The 20,280-nt window shown below is 47.3% G+C and overlaps 1 protein-coding gene across 3 annotated transcripts in view; it reads left to right on the top strand.

Annotated features, from left to right (window-relative positions):
• CD151 (CD151 molecule (Raph blood group)) overlaps positions 1-12,481 on the top strand; it is a 31,708-nt gene extending 19,227 nt beyond the window's left edge. For 2 of the 3 annotated variants that reach the window (XM_066551751.1, XM_066551752.1), the window contains 7 exons: positions 209-400; positions 4,942-5,016; positions 6,224-6,244; positions 7,528-7,632; positions 8,470-8,625; positions 9,507-9,593; positions 10,345-12,481. In XM_066551751.1, the coding sequence (XP_066407848.1) occupies positions 209-400; positions 4,942-5,016; positions 6,224-6,244; positions 7,528-7,632; positions 8,470-8,625; positions 9,507-9,593; positions 10,345-10,404 (696 nt within the window). In that variant the 3' untranslated portion in view covers positions 10,405-12,481. The remainder of the gene's footprint in view (positions 1-208; positions 401-4,941; positions 5,017-6,223; positions 6,245-7,527; positions 7,633-8,469; positions 8,626-9,506; positions 9,594-10,344) is intronic. The other variant, XM_066551753.1, reaches the window with a different exon arrangement.
• Positions 12,482-20,280: the final 7,799 nt, after the last annotated feature.

Below are 20,280 nucleotides of genomic sequence, written 5' to 3'. Positions count from 1 at the left end.
TCCATCTCAGGCTGCCTGGGGTGCTGAACTGGGTGTCTGGAAACTCAGGACCTGCTCCAGTCCCAGTGAGTCCATCCTTTAATGTAGATCATCTTTGGCTAGCTGAGGGAGCTTTGGCACATCCTGCTGTCTCTGTCCAGCTGCTCTGGGAGGTGAGGAAGTTCATGCCTCAGACACCCTTCATTTGCTTGCTTCTCTCTCTCCCCAGCTGGCTGGCGGGGCTGTGATGGCAGTGGGCGCCTGGACCCTGGCTGAGAAGAGTGACTACATCAGCCTGCTCTCCTCCAGCACATACTCTGCAACTGCTTATATCCTGGTGGTGGCTGGGGTGGTGGTCATGGTCACTGGCATCCTTGGGTGCTGTGCCACCTTCAAAGAGCGGCGCAATTTGCTACGAGTGGTGAGTTTTGCTTGATTGTTTTATTTGGGGGAAGTATCTTGGTTGTGTCGTGCACCAGCCTTATTTGTTTGTCCTAGAGCAAATATCACTAAGGTCTCCAGCTCCTGACAGCAGTGCTGTCCATGTCCCAGGGGACAGGAGCATTTTGTTTCATCCACACAAAGAGTGTGCTGCATGGTTCAAGAGTAAAAAGTGTAGTTGAAATACCTGTGCTTAATGTGAGAACATCTATTTGAAACTATTCAAAACAAAATCTTGTGGCTTTTGTCTCTTCCTTCTTCCTTGCTCATTCTGTATTCTATTTTGGAAAATGGGAAGAGGGAGGAAAATATGAGAGACCTGTAACAAAATGACATTGGGTTCAATTTTTAATGACATTAGGTTCAAGCCAGATTAATACACTTTTTCACTTGGTTGTCAAAGATCAGGACATTTCCAATATTTTCTTTAGTTGCAAAAAAATTATTTTAGTCTTGCTTCCACAAAGAAGAGCCATACTATTCTGATAATCTGCTGCTTCTTTTACAGCTTTCTCTGTGTTACTTCCTGAGCTCCCTGCTCACCCACCTACACTGAAGTTTTTTACCATCCCTGAGGTTTCTATTTTGCTTGCTCCCTCTCAAATCTCCCTTTCAGTCTGGAGTGTGGCAGCAGTCTATTCTAGTGTCTGGGCTGCAGTGGTGAGTGCAGTGACTGAAATAACAATCAGTGGCTCTTGGCATTCACAGGTACAGAAAAAAATACTTCAGCCACCACCTCCTCCCTTTGCAAATCCTTGTTCACCTGACTGACTCCATTTCTCCTCTTTAGTTTGGATAGAGGAGCAGAAATAAGAGTTGTGAGCAAGCCTGATGCTTCACTGCTATCCAGACCTGATAATCCCTGTGAGAAGCAGAGTAGGGCCAGGGAGGAAGAATAAAATATAGAAGGAGACACAGTGAGTGCATTGCTGATGCTTGTTCAGTGGGTTCCTGGTCTGTAGCAGTTGGTTTTGGCCTTGCTTCACTAACTCTCCATGCCAGAGAGATCTCTCTTTGTCTTTTTCCCTCACCAGAAGCTACATATGAAAATCCAGTGGAGTTTTCTTTGTTATTCTGCCATAGAAAATGAATAATTTTCTCTTGGGAATAAAAGGTCACTTTGTCTCCTTACACCACGCGTCCTTTTGGAGTGGCTGGTTGTGACAGACCTATTGTCTCTTCTTGCTCGTGCTCTGCTTTGGTTGCCCTGAGTAATCTGAGACAGGGCTGTGCTTGCCAGGGCTGGGTGAGCCTGGCTGGGGGCCTCTGCCAGCTCTGAGCTCAGACAGTAATCCTGACAGCTTCACAGTCAGCCCCGGGGCTGTGCCAGCCAGTCCCACTTTCCCTGTGTACCAGAGACCCATGTAAATATGGGAGGGAGCAGTAGAAGCAGCACAGAGCTGTGCTCTCCCCAGTGCTGCCTTGGTGCTTTTAAGAGTCAATTACTGACAGCTTTGGATGCTGTTTGTAAAATACGTATCTGGTTTTTAGTTTGTTTTTCTCTTGAAAAGTTGGGAAGATGTGAATTTTTTTTCTGCCTTGTATATAATTTGAGTTTTATGAGCCCACTTCAAGGCTTTTCATAGTATTTCACTGCTCATCAGTGACAGCTGTGCTACTTTTTTGTCATTTCTTACTGGCCTTCCTTAACCATGTGCTGTGTTGAGGCTTGGGCAGTAGAGGAGGAGTTTCTCTGGCTCCATGAGCAGGCAAGGCAGTGGATCTGCAGCCTGGCTGGCTGTGATGCTGCAGTCCAGCTCTTTACAAGGACACAGACCACTGTTATATCATACTTCAGTCAAAATGCAGCAGGAGTCCCAGGGAAAGACCTGCCAAATAGGAAACCTTGCTTGTAAAGGGAGAAGGTGACTTTCTTCAGGTCTGGCCCCTCACACTGCCTTTTCTAGTCAGCTATCTTGGACAGGGAGAAGGCAACTCACATGGATTAGGATTTCTGTTCCTGCTGCATTTCAGCCTGGAACCCTCCCACTGAAGTGAGGATGCTGATTTAGGAGTATCATTGCTATCTGTCTCTTTTTCAAGTAGTAGAAAGATGTCTCCAGATAATTATTTGGGTTGCAGGTGGGTTGAACCATTTTTTGTGTTATTCAGAGAAAACACACTTAACACTTGGTACCTCACTTGAAACTGGATGGAATTTGGGCTCTTTAGATCTTGAGGAGACACCCAATAGCCCTGACTCAGTCTTGGAACCAGAGCCAGGGTAAATTTTGCTTAGAGCCCACCCAGGTCCAGGCATGTGTTTGCTAGAGAGTTTCTGGTGATCACACATTTCTGACTTGGGAAACAAGTAGGGCATGTCCCTACAGTTCCATGCCAGAGCTGGCCTACTCCTCCCATAGCAGACCTCTAAGAAAGCCTTGCAGCCACAGCTGAAGAGCAGGGAGAGCTGCCCTGTGCTCTGTGTGTGTCCAGAGTGAGAGCTGCTGCTCCCCTATATCAGCATGATACTTAGAAGTGGCCCTGAGGGAAGGATGAGAGTAAGATAATGGTGGAGTGTATCAGCAGAGACAGGTTGGGTTCATGGGTGGTGGATGCACTAAGCACCCTCACAAGGTTTTACTTGTGACTCAGATTTGTTAAGGTCTGCTGGATATGTGTTTGTTTCTATCCACTGTAAGCCAGCACAGTGAACAGAGAGCTCGTGGTGACATAACTTTAGCTCTACCTGAATGCATCTGACATTACACAGAGCAAGGAAAAATAAATAAGCTTTCCAGTCCATTGGTTGTTCTCAGCATCCTGCCCCTCCTTGGCAGAGAAATTATGTCAGGTCAGTAAAGGCATAACAAAGTCCCAACAAAAGAGAGCCAGCCAGCCATTGTGTCAAGGCCTGCCAATCCTTTCTTGCCCCTTTTCAACCTCCTGGGAGTGTTGGGAGCAGCCTTTAGCTGTCCTGCACTCCAGTGTGTGACTCACTGCCCCGGGATGAATGGGTACCTTGTACAGGCTGCGGGGATGGTCGGGATGGCTTCGGGGGAGAGCCTGGGGCAGGGGAGTGAAAGGCCGAGATTGTGTGCTCAGATTAAAGCCTGGACTGCAGATAAAACCCAGCTGTCCTTCCTTTGCAGCTGCTGAAGCCCAGCAGGGGTGAAGGAGGAAGCCTGAGTGTTTGTGTCATTTTACTCCTGCAGAAGGGGCTGGGAAATACCTAGTGAAAAGAGTGCACAGTGGGGGTGTAACCCTTGTGCAGCAGAAGGCATCCTTGCTGTGTCCAGATCTTCACTGTCCTTTTTTGTGCAGGTTTGATGTCCAGTTACATTTGTAGGGAGCCATTTGCTTTGTCTCTTGGTAACTGACCTTTGTTAAGGTTGAGGATAAAACAGAAAACGGAGATATTTTGTTTGTTCTGTCCTGGGGAAGCCAGCTCTTACAGGAACCTAGCTTGAGGTCCTTGTTATGGCTAGAACTGGGGTCTCTTCAGCTTTATCTACAGGAAGATTAATTTAATAGCAGTCACAGAATAGTCTCATTGCTGAGCATGAGCAAGGCAGGGGCTGTTTGTCAGAAGAGGGGTTCTCCCTGAAAAGCTTGGACCTTGTCTTGGACCCTAAGCAGGAAGTGGATGCATCACCCTGGCTCTTCAGGCCAGCCTAGTCCTTTTAATCTACTGCACATATTCCTCATGGGTTTGGCTTTCTGACTTGTTTGTGAATAGAACAGGGCTCCCAAATAGTTTTCTGTACTGCCCATATGATTCTTCTTGTGGTAAGCAGGACTTTTACCCTTTTCACTTCATTGCCACTAAGCCCTTTTAGGAAATAGTCGTGTTCTCCCACTAGCCTTCTGAGAGTTCTTCTCACTTTGCTTTTGAGATGCAGAGCTTTTCCATCTAGAGCCCAGTTCAGGAGCACATACAGTCTCAGTGCTAAGTGTGAATCAGTGCTGAGGTCCATCCACTTCTACAGTGCCCCTCAGCCTGTGGCTGAGCCCTGCAGAAGTCACTGGGAGCACAAATGATGCTTTCTGCTTAGCTGCTATTCTGTTTATTTGGTGAAATGGACCCTCTGTGGTTTTATTGAGTCATCTTTATAACATATATTGTTCCTTAGTAACTTGGTGAAATGCCCTAAACAACGTCAAAACAAGTAAAAGTTTAAATTTTTTTTTGTATTGATGTCAGAATCAGATACTTTCTATGATACTGAGTGTAGTCATTAGATTATCTATCTAGGTTTCTTTTGTACAGTGATCTTATCTTGGTTGCCTGCACTTTTCCATTATCTATATCCCTCTGGCACTGTGAGTTAAACTCACACTTGCTGCTGCTTGTCTTCAGTTATTCTGTGGTTTGGTGGTTTTTTATTAATCTGTAGGATTGTTCCTTTCCTCCCCTATTGAAGTCTTAATCCCAGCCCCTGCTTTTGAACACTGCTGCAGAAAAGCATCAGTGAGGACAGAGTAAGGCATTTTACCAGGTAAAGAAAAGCTGCCTCCTGGCATCTCCTTTCTAATGTCTTTATTCTCCTATTCTAATGTCTTTTTCCCATTATTTTACAGTACTTCATATTGTTGCTATGCATCTTTCTCCTGGAGATCATTGCAGGAATCCTGGCCTATATCTACTACCAGCAGGTGAGTGGGCATTAGTCCTTGGAGATTCAAATAAGGGAGAGAGAACAGCTTGTTATCATCCCATTTCTCCAGCCAAAATTTGGCCTGGAAGCTTGGGACATAGGTCTGTTTGGGTTCACCTACTCACTCCCCTTCATGTATGGAAGACCTTGGATTATTTACTGGTTTTGACAGTGTGGTGGTCATTACTCCAAGGGGCTGCTCAGCCCTGCTGCTCAGCTCCTTCCTGTAGTGTACTTTGTGCCCTGTTTTTCTGCAGAGCCTTGTAGAGGACAGTTTTTGAGGCTGTGTAGATCTAGGAACTCTCCTTACAGCCTTCAAGGCATAGTGCAAACAACTGAAATCATGTTAGTGCCACTTCAGTGTGTTCAGGACACAGGAACAGTTCCTGCTGCATCCAGCAAAGGTAACGAATGGACCAGCTGGGAGGTCTTTTCAGGTCAAGAACTTTTTGAGAGCTTTACTTGAGCAGCACAGCTGAGGGGCAGGAGATACAGGACAGGCTCCCAACAGCTGCAGGTCTGGCTTGGCACTTCTTGCTGTTGCTGAGAGCAGAGCTTAATTCATCACTTTGCTTTCAAAGGGAGTTTAACCGCCAAGGCATAAACTGCCTGCAAAAGTTGCTCTCATGTCTGGAAATTGATAGGAAGTGGCAAATTAGGATTGTTATCAAATGGCTCTCTGAAAAGCAGCTGAACATCCCATCTTGTTGACTTCACTGCCAGGACTCCTTGCCATTCCATTTTCTTTTGGACCTTCTATGCTTTGCCTTGGATGGGCGCTGGTGGTTTGCAAGGAGCCAAAGAACTGTACTGACTCCTGCCAGGAGGGATCTGGGGTATGAATTTGCATATTTAACAGGAAAAGATCAATCCTGGCAGGCATGGCAGGAAGCCAGGATCTGTCCATCCATCTGTGCAAAGGCATGAGGTTCATATGTGACAATGGGTGAAGAGGAGCTGATCCCCAGGTTGAAATAAGGGACAGCATATTCAGAACTGTACCCTTGAGTGCCTTAGATCACTTGAGTGCATCTCCGATCAACAGCTGCACATCCCTTTGCCCTCTGGCTGATAAATCCTGCTTCTCTCTTGGTTGCAGGCTGCTTGCTCTGTTTGCCACTGTTTTTATTTCAGCCTTTGCTTTGGTGTCCAAGGCTTGCATGTGTGTGTCTAAACTGGTTCTTTATCTCTGTTCCATGCTGCAGTTCTTCCCCGTGAGCCCACAGGTAACTGCTTTTCTCCCAAGTAATAATTCTGCTAATGGACTCTCCTCTTTATTTGCCTCTGCCTTCCAGTTGCTGAACCTTTTCCTTTTTTTCTATTATGCTAAATCCTTTGCATTTCCATAGAGCTTCCCAGCCCAAGATATCAAAGCATTTTTCAAATATTAATGAATGATGCCTCATATCATCTCTGTGAGGTAGGTGTTGTCCCCATCTGACACCTGGGATTGGAGAAAGCAGTGTTTCAAAAGGAGAATAAACTCCAGACTGTATTTTGCACACTTCAGTATAACCAGATGTTTGACCTCTCATTTACTACTTACTATGTAGAATAAAAGGTATATAAAGAGGTTGCTCAGCTGTTTATTCCATTGACCCCATCTAAAATGCATGTTGGCATTGTGTGTATTGGTTTATATAGGAAACTTGGGATTTCAAAGGTGTTGGACTAAAACAGTGTTGCTACATGAACCAGTATGGAAAAAAAAAAAGAAAAAAAGAGATGCAACCAGGATAACAAAAAAAAAAGGATGTGGCTCTTTGGCACTTCTTGGCTGTCACCAAAGGGTGAGAAGAATTCAGCTAGATTAAAAGAGTCTCCATGGGAATAAGTGTTTGAATCCAATCACTTGAACATGCCAGTGGTTTATGATTATGCTTTCAGAAATTCTGCTCTTGCAAAATCAGACTTTGTCTCTCTATTATCAAGAAAGGTCTTGCAGTGATTTTTGCAATCACACACTTAATTCCCTCCTGTGGCATCCTTTTTCAAGATGATACAAGAGCTGTTTGGTCTATGTGGCTTTAGTCCATCATGCCAAGGACTCTTGATTTCTTCTTGCTCCTGGACAGAGTGATTTGTATTTTTTACAAAAATAGAGTTTTTAGTATTTTTTTACAGGCTTTAGAGGGAGAAGACTGCACGTTGTCTCACAGGCATATTCATGTTTAAGCAGGCACACTTTTGTATTCCCTTTCACTGCAGGGATGTCTTGGCAATCTTGCACATTCAAGGTGAGAAGCCATATGGGATTGTGTAACACAGGTTGAAGTTTGATCCCAAAGCACCTCCCTGCAGTTACTAAAACAGAGGTCTGATCTGTAATCATTTGGAAATAAGCCTGTCCAGTCCAGCCTTGGAGGACAATCTTGAAGGAAGCTGTAGCTTCCACTAGGTTCTCCATACTCCTCTTGGGGCAAAAGCAATGGAATGTATGCAGGGCTTTGGGTTGTTCTGAGAAGTGAGTTTGCCTTGTGATTTGATCCCATTTGTCTCTTCCATTCAGCTGAGCCTGGAGCTGAAACAAAATCTGAAGAACACCATGACAGAGAAGTACCGGAGGGAGGGAGAAGAGAGTGTTACCAGTGCAGTGGACAAACTGCAGCAGGAGGTGGGTGGCTCTGGAGGCAAAGAGAATTAATGCAACTTCAGGGCTTAAAACCAAGCACACAAAAGGCATCTCTTGACGTCCAACCTGCAGGTATTTCTTCTGTAAGCTGAGTGTATGTTCTGATTCAAGACAAAATTGGGTGAAGTGCAAGGCCTGAGCCATGCAACTGGCAGAATTGCATGGTGTGATCACTGAATTGTATGACCAGTAGCACTGGGGAAATGATATCTGAACTGCTCCCAGTGAACTGGAGCTGCCAAGTCACTCTGACAGCTGCTTCTGCTTTCCCAGTTCAAAGCTTTGGAGAAATTGCTGACATTTTTCATTAAGCTTTTCAGCACCCCAGAGAGCGAGATGTAATGAAAGAAGAACTCTTCTGCCACTGTTGCTTGCTCTGCCTGGTGGTTCAGGTTAGGGTTGCCACAGTTCTGACAGGTTTTCCCACAGAAAAGGCCCTTGTGCATAGGCATTTTCAAAGCACAGGGACTGCTCTTCGCATAGTGCCATAGCAGGTGCATTTGTGATGGTAACTGGTAATTAAACTTATCCTGTTGCCATCATTAACACACAGTTATGAGCTGAGGCAGCTGCAGGTGCACTCTGGTTACAGTTCGTCCCAGCAGTAAACAAAAGTCACAGCTGCTGAAGGATGGATGAACATGATATTTAAAGGGCCATTTGGGGAACTCTTAGCACAAAAGTCACTAATAATTATAAAAAACCTCCAAACCTATGAAATAACTAAAGGAGAGTGAAGCCCAGAGCTTGATGTGGGAGGCTGGAGGAGAAAAAGGTTGCAGTGCTTGCAGGCTCAGCCTTTGCTCTCTGTGTGTGCAGTTCAAGTGCTGTGGGAGCAACAACTACACGGACTGGGCAGACAGCCTGTGGATCAAATCTCCAGAGGCCAGTGGGAGGAAGGTCCCAGACAGCTGCTGTAAGACCATCACTGACCTGTGTGGCAGAAGAGACCATCCTTCCAACATCTACAAGGAGGTAAGAGCAGAAGGGCTTCAGAGCCACCTGCCACAAAGTGTGTAAAGGAGGTGGGCAGGGAGTGATGGTGTTGGGTTATTACTGCAAACTGTCAGTAGGCTTCAAGGTCAGTAACATTCCTTGGAATGTAGAATTCACTTCTTTAGCTGAGTGTTCAGCTCTGTAGACTGTTACTTAATAACTTAATATGTTGATATAGAGGAAAATAATTACTTTTGTACATCAGTTAGGGGGGGAAGCAGGAGAGGTTGGTCGTTCTGATAAGTGATTTGGATGCAAGTCCTACATTTGGCACAGCTTCCTGTGGTTGGAATTATTCCATGAGGTGCAAATGGAGATACTTCTGGCCCTTGATTGACAGTTGCAAGGCAGAGTCAGACAGAGCCTGGCTTTCCCTTCCAAACTGTAATAAATAGCAGTGGGAAGAATTTAGTCCTAAAAGGCTTGAGTTATGTTAGGGTTGTTGGTTCTGGATGCACTTAGCAGCATTTCCTTGGCCTTTTGGCCTCACAAGAATAAACATTCCCTCGAGGCAGGAGCTAGGCAGTGAGTGAGTGAATCTTTCTCCACATACCTGAGAGAAGAATGACACTCTGTGTGTGATGTGGTCAGTTCTTCTGCATTTCCCCTGCACTGCCAGCAGCCACCTTGGGTTTGTTCAGAGGTTCCTGAGCCAGCTGGTCCTGAGCAATACCAGGCATGATGCAGTTCACAGTTCACATCATCTGCTTAGCTTTTCCAGAGATACTGGGGGAAGAGATGGCTCACAGCACCACTTTTTAAAGTGCTGCTTTCAAGGGTTGCAAACATTGGATTAAAATGAAGAAGTGGTTAAAATGAAGCTAATTTTCTGTGTCCCCCCCCCCCCTTTCACCCTGCAGAGTGGTTGCATTACCAAGCTGGAAAACTTCATTCAAGAGCATCTGAAAATTATCGGGGCAGTGGGCATCAGCATTGCTTGTGTGCAGGTAAAAAGGGCTGAGGGTAGTTTTGGGGTGCTGGGAAGAAGTTGAAGGAACTCCTGAGCTGAGAGATGGAAATAAAGATGTTTTATTGCTCTTCCCTGCCTGGCAAGAAGTTGCCAGGTACTTCGGGGACCCGAGGATTCACCAGATCCAAAGCAAAAGCCTTTGTGCCAGTCTGGTGGATTCTCTGCAGGTGCCATATCCAGTAGGGCTGGGGAAGGAGTTGTTCTCCGGGGCTATGGGAGGCCATGGCTCGGCAGCTCGAGGAAGCCCTCCTGTGGCTGTGTCCCATAACTGCCTGCCCTGCAGCAGGGATCCTCCCACCCGGGATCCTAAGGATTATCTCGAGTTATCCAGAATTTTTGCTGCAGCTGTGTCATGTTGAAGAACAGCCCTGTGGGTCTGATTTGCAAGAGGGTGACGATTGAAGATGTAGAATGTGAATGTCTTGCACTCTCATTTTAAGAGGGGATGGCAGAGGATATTCTTTTTTCATGATGCAGATGTGTTCCTCATCTTCCCCTTTGTTCTGGCAAGCAGCCAAATTACACCCCAGGAAGCTACTGGTGGTTAATTACAAGGATTAGCACAGATTGGTTTTTTTCCTGCTGCTTATTGCAAGCTGGAGCGTGTTATCCCCAGGCAGGAGCTGGCTGACACTCGTGTGGGTCTGAACTGTTAATTTGCAAGTTGCTGACTCCAGTGCATCCATTCTGTGGTTTTCATGTATTTCTTTCTTCCCTTTACACTGTAGATCTTTGGGATGATTTTCACCTGCTGCTTGTACAAGAGTTTAAAGTCAGAACCATATTAATAGCTGTGAGAGCTCTGTTGCTCCCCCTCTGCCACTTCCCTTAGCACCTGCCAAACCTGACCACTCTTCACCACCACCACCAAAGTGTCTGTAACTTGAGGACTTGGCTCTGCAATTGAATGAATGCCTTTAGAACCATGCACTGCCTTTTTCCCTCTGGGGAAAGTCACCCTCCTTGTTGTGTACAAGGCAGCCGGGAGTTCAGCGGCTCCTCTTCAGTGTCAAGAGCAAAAAAGCTGTGGATCTTCTGCTAGAAGCTTTAGCACAACAGTCCCTTGATATAACTACAAAGCAAGATTTATCCAAGGCCATTTCCCTTGAGGCTTCTCCCGAGCCAACATGAAGCTATCAGGATGCTGTACAAGAATCATGGTTTGCTCTCCTGAGAAGTGGCTCACAGGCACTGACCATGAGGACAGTTGATGGTTCTGCACTGAGCTGGAGCCAGAGCTGAGTTTCTCATACATGGAAGATTTCTCTCTCTCTCCCTCCTCCCAAGTGTGCACCAATGTCCTAACACAGCTATTCTCCACCAGAGAGGATGCCTGCCTGCTTACTGGGGGCAGGAGCTACTTGCCCAGCTGACTGGGAGCACAGCTTGGTGCAACTGAAATCTAGGTGTGACACTCAAGTTGCCAAGATGCTGTGGGTGCCTTAGGATTTCTCAGCAATTCTTCCTTCTCTTCCTTGAAGCCTAGTCCAACACAGTGCCATTAGGAGCCACAAGAGGCCTTTTGCCTCCCAGCAGTTCTGGAGCAAAGATGATGGACTGCCTTTTTTGGGTCTAGTCTGTTTTATTGACTGGTTTCCAGCATGAATGAGGACTCATTTCCACCTCCCTATCCCCTTATGAGGTTTGGTGAAGAACTGGTCTTTTTGTGAGGCTGCTGTATCTTGCTACCCTTTGGCCTGCTTAGTTAGTGGAAGTACCTTTTTCATCTGTTACATGTTGAGATGTTCCCTTGGTTTGATTTTTCTAACTAAAACCTCCAGGTTTACCTCCCTTGGCAGGAAATGGATATACACCAATGTTTTTCAGCTTCCAAATAGCTTGTTAATTAGCTGAGGGTTTTCTGGCTTTGTCTGGAAGCTCACTTTACTGGTTACTGCCAGGAAAGTCAGGAGAGTCAGTTCCAACCAGTTGCCCCAGTGTACTTGGTAAATTGGTAGTGCTGGGTTAGCTGTTTGCTGCTGAGGAATAGGTTTTAATTAAATATTGTCTCTGCACTGGGGTCCTGGATACACGCAGGACACAGACATTGCCATGGACTTGGTGCCAGCAGGATCATAGCCTGAATTCACAGGATCCTGTGTTCCTCTTGTCTTGTTCCCTCCTTCCTGGTATGCCTGTTACACTCATGAAGCAGCAGAAAGGGGAATTTGGTGTTTCTGAGCACTGAAGACAAGCTCAGACCTTCATAAATAAATTTCTTCCCTCCTCTGGCCTTTTAGCAGTGCTGGCTGAGCCCCTGGCAGCAGACAGCCAACATAAGCAGAATCATCCAGACCAGTAAAAGGGTCTTGCAGCATCGTGGGGGCTTTGGTTCACAGAGCAGAAATCGTGGACTGGCACTATAGGGCGACACTTAAAATTCAGGGCAGGTCAATCTGAAACTCCTCCATTATCAGTCCTATGAAATAATCCTCAACTAATTCAGAAAGAGAGGGGAGGAACTGAGGTGTATCCTTGGTTCCACAACAGTAAGAAAAGAGAGGAAAGAAATCTAAATTATTCTGTAATGATCTAAAGGAGAAATCTCTAAATTATTTCTTGTTTTATAGTAAAGTTCCTTAACAAGTATTGACTACTAATTAAGAGGAAAATATTGAGCATGTTGCTTGAAGCAATATTTCTGATTTCTTAAATATATCTTCATAGCTGCCTTTGCCCATTCCCTTCAAACACATTGTACAGGGTTGGGAGAGGCCAGGAAGAATGAGACATAAACAGTAAGTTGGCTTGTATCCACTGAATTGTTTTATACTTTTTCTCTGTGTAACAATATTCATTGCTTTTGGTTTTTTTAACCCAGTTTAAGTTGCTGGCCAATAGAAAAATAAAGCTTAAGACTCTGTACTGATTGTGTATGGCACAACTGAAGGGCTACCATGAGCCAGGTGAGTTCTCTGGCTTGCTCAGATCCTGCTGCTGAGGAGCCAACTCCTCGAGAAGATGAATGGAGGGACCAGGCAGGGAAAGAAGCTGGGGGGAGCCTGCTTCACATCCCTGCCCCTGCCAGCCTGGTTATGATGTGGTGTGGGGTGCTGCAGCTGAGAGCTCAGGGTGCAGAACCTCAGGGGTTGCTCAGGGTCACAGGGGTCATTGGAGTCCCTGGTAGGGGTTACTTGAGGGCATTTGAGGCTCTGATAATTGATGAAGGGGTCAAATGAGAACGCAGGGCTTGATTATTATCAGCTCGGGCCTAATGAGAAGGCGCAGTTTGTGTAATGGATCAAAACCTGCCTGTGCGGTCCAGGGGAGCCCAAGGCCTCAGGGTCACCCATCATTTGCCCTCTGTCCTGTCAGGGTACTGACAGGATTGGTTATTAGCTCTATTAATATTTAATATTAATTAGTATTTGTTTATTTTATTAGTGTTTATTATCATCTCCTGTAAGCATTATCATTTATAGTATTGCTATTAGCTATTAATACAATTATTAAAAATTCTACTGTTGGGATCTATTAAATTCTATTTACAATATTATGTTTTAGGATCCAGTTGTATAATCACCTATTGCAACCTAAAGCTATGATTATTTATTAGAATGAATAGCAGATTTATTGGTATTGATAGTTATTAGTGTATTACTAGCTGCCACAGGGGTATAAACGTGTCCTGTTGGAATCTCCATGATTTTGACCTGACCAGGGGCAGTTGAAGAAGCAGGAGCAGACCAGTGCCGTCTGCCACGGTGACCCTTGGGGACGCAGGGTTGGGACTGCCCGGTGCGGCCCGCCGAGCTCCGGCGCCGCCCGGTGCCCGGCCGAGTGCCGGCGGTGCGGCCCGCGCAGTGCGGGGCGCGGCCGCGCGGTGGCGCTGGGCACACGGCGGTGTCCCGGCCCGGGAGGGAGCGCAGGCAGCGAGCGGCGCCTCCCGCCCCGGCAGCGGGCCCGGCCCTCGGGCTGCGGCAGCGCGCTGCTCCCACAGGACAGGCCGGCAGCCCCACCTGGCCTGTGCCCGGCCCTGAGCGGAGATTTCTGCCAAATGCACCCGCACGCGTGTTTGCCTTGCAGGGGAGACACGGCCGGCTGGCTCGGGAGGGAGCCGGTGCCCCGCTGCGGGACTGCTGAGCATTCCTGGGATGCATTGGGTAAAACAGGAATGTGACTGTGTACATTCATGAGGCCTACTCCCAAGCCCCGTTTCCAGGAGAAGTGAGTTGAAGGTGGAGCACGAACCAAGAAGGAAGGGCTGTCCTGGTCCCCTGTGTGTCCTTAGGAGTGCAGTGTGGCCACAGCCACCCTTTCCCATCCCCAGGGGGAAATCAGCACCCTTTCTGCAGTACTGTCCTAGGGTGCTGTCTGGGACGTCTGGAGCAGTGTTTCTAAGCATGAAGCTATTGCTTTAAAGCGATTTATCTTTCTCTTTGAAAGGGCTTCTGCAGTATTCGTGATCAAGGTGCAACCGCCATGTTCCAGCATCCCCACAGCCTCAGGTCTCTTGGGCGCTTCCCCCTCTCTGGAGACAGGAGCACAGGCTTGTCTTGCTTTGGACCTGGAGATTTCAGCTGTGCTAATTGCCCTTTGCAGCAGGTAGCTCAGCTCCTGGGGTGGCCAGGTGGTCAGCACAATTTGCTCAGGAACAAAGGGGAAAACAGCTGTAGTGGTAAGCAGTTTCTGCAAGGGTCCAGCTTTGGGCAGTCACTCTGTTCCTGCTGTTTCAAACAAGATGAGTATTTCATGCTCCCCTGCAAGGCTGCTTTTAACCCTCAACCAGTTCACAGACATGTCCTTTCTTCTCCTGCCATTTAACTGGGGGAATTTTCCCCCTAGGGAAGCCTTGGTGCCCCTTTCTTTTGCCATTTATGAAGCCTCCCTTCAGTGGTGATTGTAATGTCCTTGTTTTCCTGATGGGCTGGGACTGAGCACGAGTGCAGCAGTGGCTCAGAGGCTCAGGCAGTGATACTCTCCTCCCTGGTGAGATAGGACAAATACAGCCTGTTTGGGAAATGGCAGAGGGGAATGCTCTCTCCTTTCCCAGCTGGCCACGGAGGCAAAAGGGAGCAGATTCATGTGGTGCCTTCAGACATGACAAATTCCTTGTAGGGAGGGAGTGTAATGCTCTCAAACGAGCTGTAATCACATGAGCAGCAAGGATGCTGATGCCCCCCCAAATGCATTCAGTGAGTCATTCCAAGTGCACCACTCTGGGGTTCTGAAGTCCTCTTAATGCTCTGCAAAGGAGGCTGCTCCTCCTGCGTGCCAGCATTAACAGAAAGGAAGCTGCATGGGCTGAGGCCATCAGGATCAGCAGCTTTCCCTCTTCTGATTACAGCTCCTGTCTGCAAAAATGAGCTGCTGAGAGTAAGGCATTTCCAGGCTTCTCTTTTCTGTGTAGTGAACTGTGTGGCTGACAAGAGCAGAGCAGTTTTACCCACACAGAGTGTAGGGACAGCCCCGTGCCCTGGCAGGGCCTGATCCTGCCACCGGCTGCTCTCTCCCAGCACTGGGACAGCAACAGCCAACCCTGCCCCCCTGCAGTCCCAGATGTCACTTTGATGGTTGTCACAAGTGTCCCTGGCAGCCGTGGGGGGAAGGGTAAGGGTCACACTGAGCCCCTTGCACCCCTGGGGTCAGAGGCAACCAAAGCAGGCACTGACACTGGGGTGCAGAGCGGTGGGGTGACACTTTATGGCTCTGCCCTTACGTGTGTGTGTGTACACCTGCAGATCTCCTGCCACGCTGGAGGATTTCCACTGCCCACAGAAACCCTTACAGGTGAGGTTTGTATTTCTTACTTTGCTCAGAATGGCTGGAGCTCCTTTATCCCAGAAGTCTGACACCAGAAAAATGTGCTTGATCCTTCCAGACCCATCGTTCCTCTTTCCCTCCTGTTTAACACCCTTTTTACCCTCCCAAGCAGTCTTTACTGGCTAGTTGCTTTCCCATGTTGTTTTACATGCTTTGTTTCTTTGCTGTCCATTTTGGGATGCAAAATTAAGCAATGATGACCTGAAATGTGAGGCACCAGGCTCAGGTTTTGGACTTCAGCTGCTATCTTCACTCCTGGAGGATGTCAGCTCAGTTCCCTCCAGACTGAAATAACAGCTAATCTCACTACAAAATGACATCTGCAGGCATGTTCCTCCACACCCAGCTCTTGTGGTTCTTCTCATGAATATTATTCCTCTGTTATATACTGAGCATCATCAGGACCTATTTTATATTCACCTAAATTAAATCTTGTCCCATTTAAATTTTCCCAGCTGTCGAAGATATCCCAGGCTAATTCACATTTTGTCCTTGTGTTTTCCATCCGTCTTCCATCATTGTTCCGCAAACATGATCAACATTATAATTTATTTCCTTTTCCTCCTTCCTCCCTCTCCCACCGCCCTTTTCCTGGTTTTTAATAGCAGCCAGTTAAAGGCTGATGTGCTCTTTCCTCTGCTGAATGCCTCGTGCTCTGTGGAGGGGCTCATGAATGATTCAGTTGTTTAGGCTCTAGCTGGCAATTGTGGCAGGATTACTCAAAAGAAACATTTGAGGTTTGTCTACAGTTCCAGATTGAAAAATCCTGAACCCCAAAACAGTGAGCAGAGCCCTACATCATGAAACAGTGAAGAAGGTTGCATATGTATTGAATACATTTTTCACATGTATTTTACAGTTCACTTACCACAGGTAATGTGACAGGATCACGCTATTAAAATCATAGTTACAACAAATGTGGGCTCTTGGCCCCCTTTACACCAAAAAACCAACTCTGCCTTCAGGGAGTGAACTGAATTTAAACAGACGTGGGCGAGGAGAGGCAGCATTTCACAAGCAGAGCAGTGCGTTGGTGGGGATGTGGTTACGCCTCTGACTGGAATACAGGAGTTGTGTAGTTGTGTCCCCTGTCTGCCTGGATGCTTGAGGACACCTCTTGTACCAGGGTTTTTGGCAGAGCTCATGGCCCCTTTGGTGAGATGAGCAGCTCAGATTTTGCTGGTGCTGGTGCTGGGTGGGAATGGTGGAGCTGACAGCAGTGCAGTAAAAGTCCATCCTGCACCTCCTGAGTGAGAGCTGAGCTCCTTCTCACCTTTGAGCCCCCCCACCACGGCCTGCTCAGCACGATGGACAAATGAATTCCTAGCAGTTTTTCCTTTTCCTTGTCATCTTAGATTGAAAACTTCCTTTAGTGCCTGTTTAAGCTGTGCCAAGCTCCACAGAGCCCCAGCTGCAACTACATCTCTTCAGCTCTGCCTGTAATGTAAGTAACAATAAAAATACAGCTCCTAAGGAGTTATGACCCCACAAAACTGCTGAACTCTGATGGCACTCCTCTTCTGAAACCATTCGGGTTTAGAATCACTCATTTTTTTCTGGTTTGACATAGCCTGGAGCTCAGAGTAAACTTGATTCTGTTCTTGCAGGCAGAGGTTTCTGGAATGTGGATGCAAATAGCTTCTGCTCTCCATGCACTGCTGCTCTTTTTTCACTGCTTTAGGATTCAGAGTCTTTCTCAGAGACAGGGTCCAAGGATGCTGCCCGTCTCCCTGGGGAGGACCAGGTGCTGCCAGCCTCTGGGTTAACTGGCAGCAGGAACTAGGCTGGAGCAGAGAAGGAGTTTGGGGAGAAGGAGCCAGTTCCTGTTTCACCTGCTTTGAGCCAGTTCAGGGGAACAAGTTCACCATTCTGGTCCAGTTTTTAATACCACTTTTCCCCAGGCACAGGTTTGGAGGAGGCAGCAAGCCACAGCCCCCTCAGGTGCTCCCACCTGCCCCACACACAGACCCTGCAGGTAGGGGCAGCCTGGCTGACATCACCTTCTGGGCAGGGGTCAGGAGCAATGGGCTGTAATTAAAGCAATTATGGTTTTAATAAGGCATAATTGATCTAATGGCTTTTTTTTTTCCAGTCTACATCCTGGATAACTTTAAAACCAACCTCTGAGCTTATTTTTGAGGCTTGTAGGAGGCAAACTTTAACCCCTTATTTCCTCCTAATTAATCCTGTCCCCAGTCCTGCTAGAGGTGGCAGGAGATGCCCCTGGTTGCTCTAAATGAAGTCATTTGGTGCCTGAGGGTTACTTGAAGGCTTGAAGCTACTCCCCAGCATCTCTTTGCAGGGCTGGGTCTTCCCTTCTCCTCTAGTCCAGGAGAGGGGCTCTGGCACCAACCATGTGGTGGCAGGTGGGGAACCACCATCCTTCCCCCTGGGCCAGCCTGCAGGATGAGCTCTGTGCTGATAGAGGCCAGGAAGCCTGGTGGGCTTAATCTGGGGCTCCTGTTTGCAGCACTGACAAAGCTGAGGCTGGGGAATCACCTGCAAGTGAGGTCAGCCTTAGACCTGGTGCTCCCAGCTCTTGAGGTCTTTGTGGTGGCCCAGATCTTGGTGGGAATGCTTCTTCCCACTGGGAAGCTGGCGGCAGCTGCCCTCTCCCTCAAGCCTCCTTGCACCAGTTGCAGGGGCAGCTTTGTGATGACCTTCTGGAAGGGGCATCTGCCAGAGGCTGGGGATGAGCAGCAGAGGCAGGACCAGGCATGTGGCACCTGGCCCAGCACCCCGTTCCTGAGCTGCCCCTGATGGTTGCTGAGGAGCAGCGCCTGCCTCACAGGCAGCTCCCAAAAGCATCTCAGCTCTTTCTAGACATCCAGCCCCAGTCATCTGGTGGGATTAAATCCAGCCTGTATTACATCTCCCTAAAGGTTTCTTGGGGACCTGGGGCTCAGCTGCTCCCTGGAGTAGCATCTCACGGTGTCTCAGTAACTCAGGTACCAACATGACTTTAATACAACTTTTTAAAGTATGCATTTGTATCTTGTAAGCCCTTGAGTACAGCAGAGTCCCTTTTATATTGAAATTCAGGATTCTCAATAACATTTTATTATGAGGATTGCTATTTTTGGAATTGCTGTTACTCTGTTATGAGCAAGGCACCTAACATCCTTCAATATGAAATCATTAAGGGCACAGCAGAGTTCATTACAGGGGCATTTCTCTGGATTAAGAACAAATCAATACCACACACTAATATCACAGCCTGCTACCTGACTTTGGTTGCAAATAGCACATCCAGAGGCAGATGCTCTTCTTTTGGCCTCTTGTGCTCTTCTTCCAATATCTTACTTACTGTTTTCCCCCAAGCTGTTGTGATGGATTTATAAGCAAACAAAATCCAAAGGTTGTTTTTTCTTGAGCTACCTGAATATTGTAGTTTTTAAAATAAAGAAGAAAGAAATAACCAGCTTAAGGTTGTGATATTGCAATAACCTCATACGCAATATGATTTCCCTGCTTCTGGAACTTGGCTGAGGGAGCTGAGGTTGTTTTGCCTGGAGAAAAGGAGCCTCAGGGGTGACCTTAACACTCTCCACAACTGCCTGGAAGGAGGTGGTAGCCAGGTGGGGGTTGGTCTCTTCTCCCAGGCAACCAGCAACAGGACAAGAGGACACAGTCTAAAGCTGTGCCAGGGAAGATTCAGGTTGGACAAAGGGAGGAATTTCTTCACAGAAGGTGATTAGACACTGGATTGGGCTGCCCAGTAAGGTGGTGGGGTCACTGTCCCTGGAGGTGTTTAAGGAAAGACTGGATGTTGCACTCAGTGCCATGATCCTGTTGACATGGGGTGTTCAGTCACAGGTTGGACTTCATCCTTCTCACAGATCTTCCAACCTAATTGATTCTGTGAACCCCCCTGGATGTACAGAAGGGAGTGAAAGCCTGAAGTTCTCTCTGGTTATGTTTAGCTGATGACATTTAGAGTTTAGAATAAGTTTCAGATGGTTTGAGTTAGGAATGTGCCTGCAGGAGGTGGGATGAGAGGGAAAAAGGATGATAATTTATAAGAAGTCTCCAATAGAAGGAAGAACTCTGCTCTCCAGGTATTTCCCTGGACAGGTACATGCCCTGGGAATTTCCTTCTTTTGTGGAGATGTGCCCTGGTTGAGCTGTGGAAGCAGAAGGAGTTTTTTGGCCTCCTGGGCATGCTGCCCTGGCTGGGGGCAAGGGGGTGAGGGTAAACACCATCATTGTGGTGAGTCTGGGCCAGTTTGGCCCCAGCCACCATGAAGGACCTTCAATCAGGCAGTGCATGACCACCTTGGTTCTCCAGCTTTGTCCTGGACAACCCAGATCCCAGTCCTGGACCTGTCCTAAAGTAAGTTTGCCCACTGGTGGTTTGAGATGAAGGCAGTCTAAAAGGGGTTTGACTGGGGGATGCCAGGCTGGCAGGAATCACCCACTGCCCTGGCTGTTGCTCAAACACCAGGAACCATCTCCCAAGATGTCTCTGGCTGTAGCTGAAATGGGAGTTTGTCCATGGTGCTGCTCCCAGCTCCTGCAGCACCACATCCATTTGGTTCAGTAGCAGCTCAGGTCTCTGACATGAAAGCTGCCAGGGCCAATGGCATCTGTTTCTCTTTATTTATTAGAAGCAATTTTTCATCACTGGAATTTAATTATTAGTATTTTGCTTTTAAAAATGTTGCTTAATGGAGGAAAGCAGCTATTTGTCTAGGCTGTATTTAATGCTGAGTGGATCCAAAGGGGCTTTTCTTTAAGCTGTTTTGACAATAATATTAAAAAAAAAATCAAGTTGGTGAAGTGTGGAGCTGTAGGCCATCTCTATAATGATCTGAAGCACTCAAGCCCTTATTAACTTAATGCTTTCATTTACTAGCTCATTCCTGGAGGAAGACCTCCTAGTCAAACTGCTATTGCTTTTT

This window comes from Molothrus aeneus, chromosome 6, assembly GCF_037042795.1.
Source record: "Molothrus aeneus isolate 106 chromosome 6, BPBGC_Maene_1.0, whole genome shotgun sequence".
Taxonomy (NCBI): domain Eukaryota; kingdom Metazoa; phylum Chordata; class Aves; order Passeriformes; family Icteridae; genus Molothrus; species Molothrus aeneus.
Note: the sequence above shows the minus strand (reverse complement) of the source record. Positions and strands in the feature narration are given on the sequence as shown.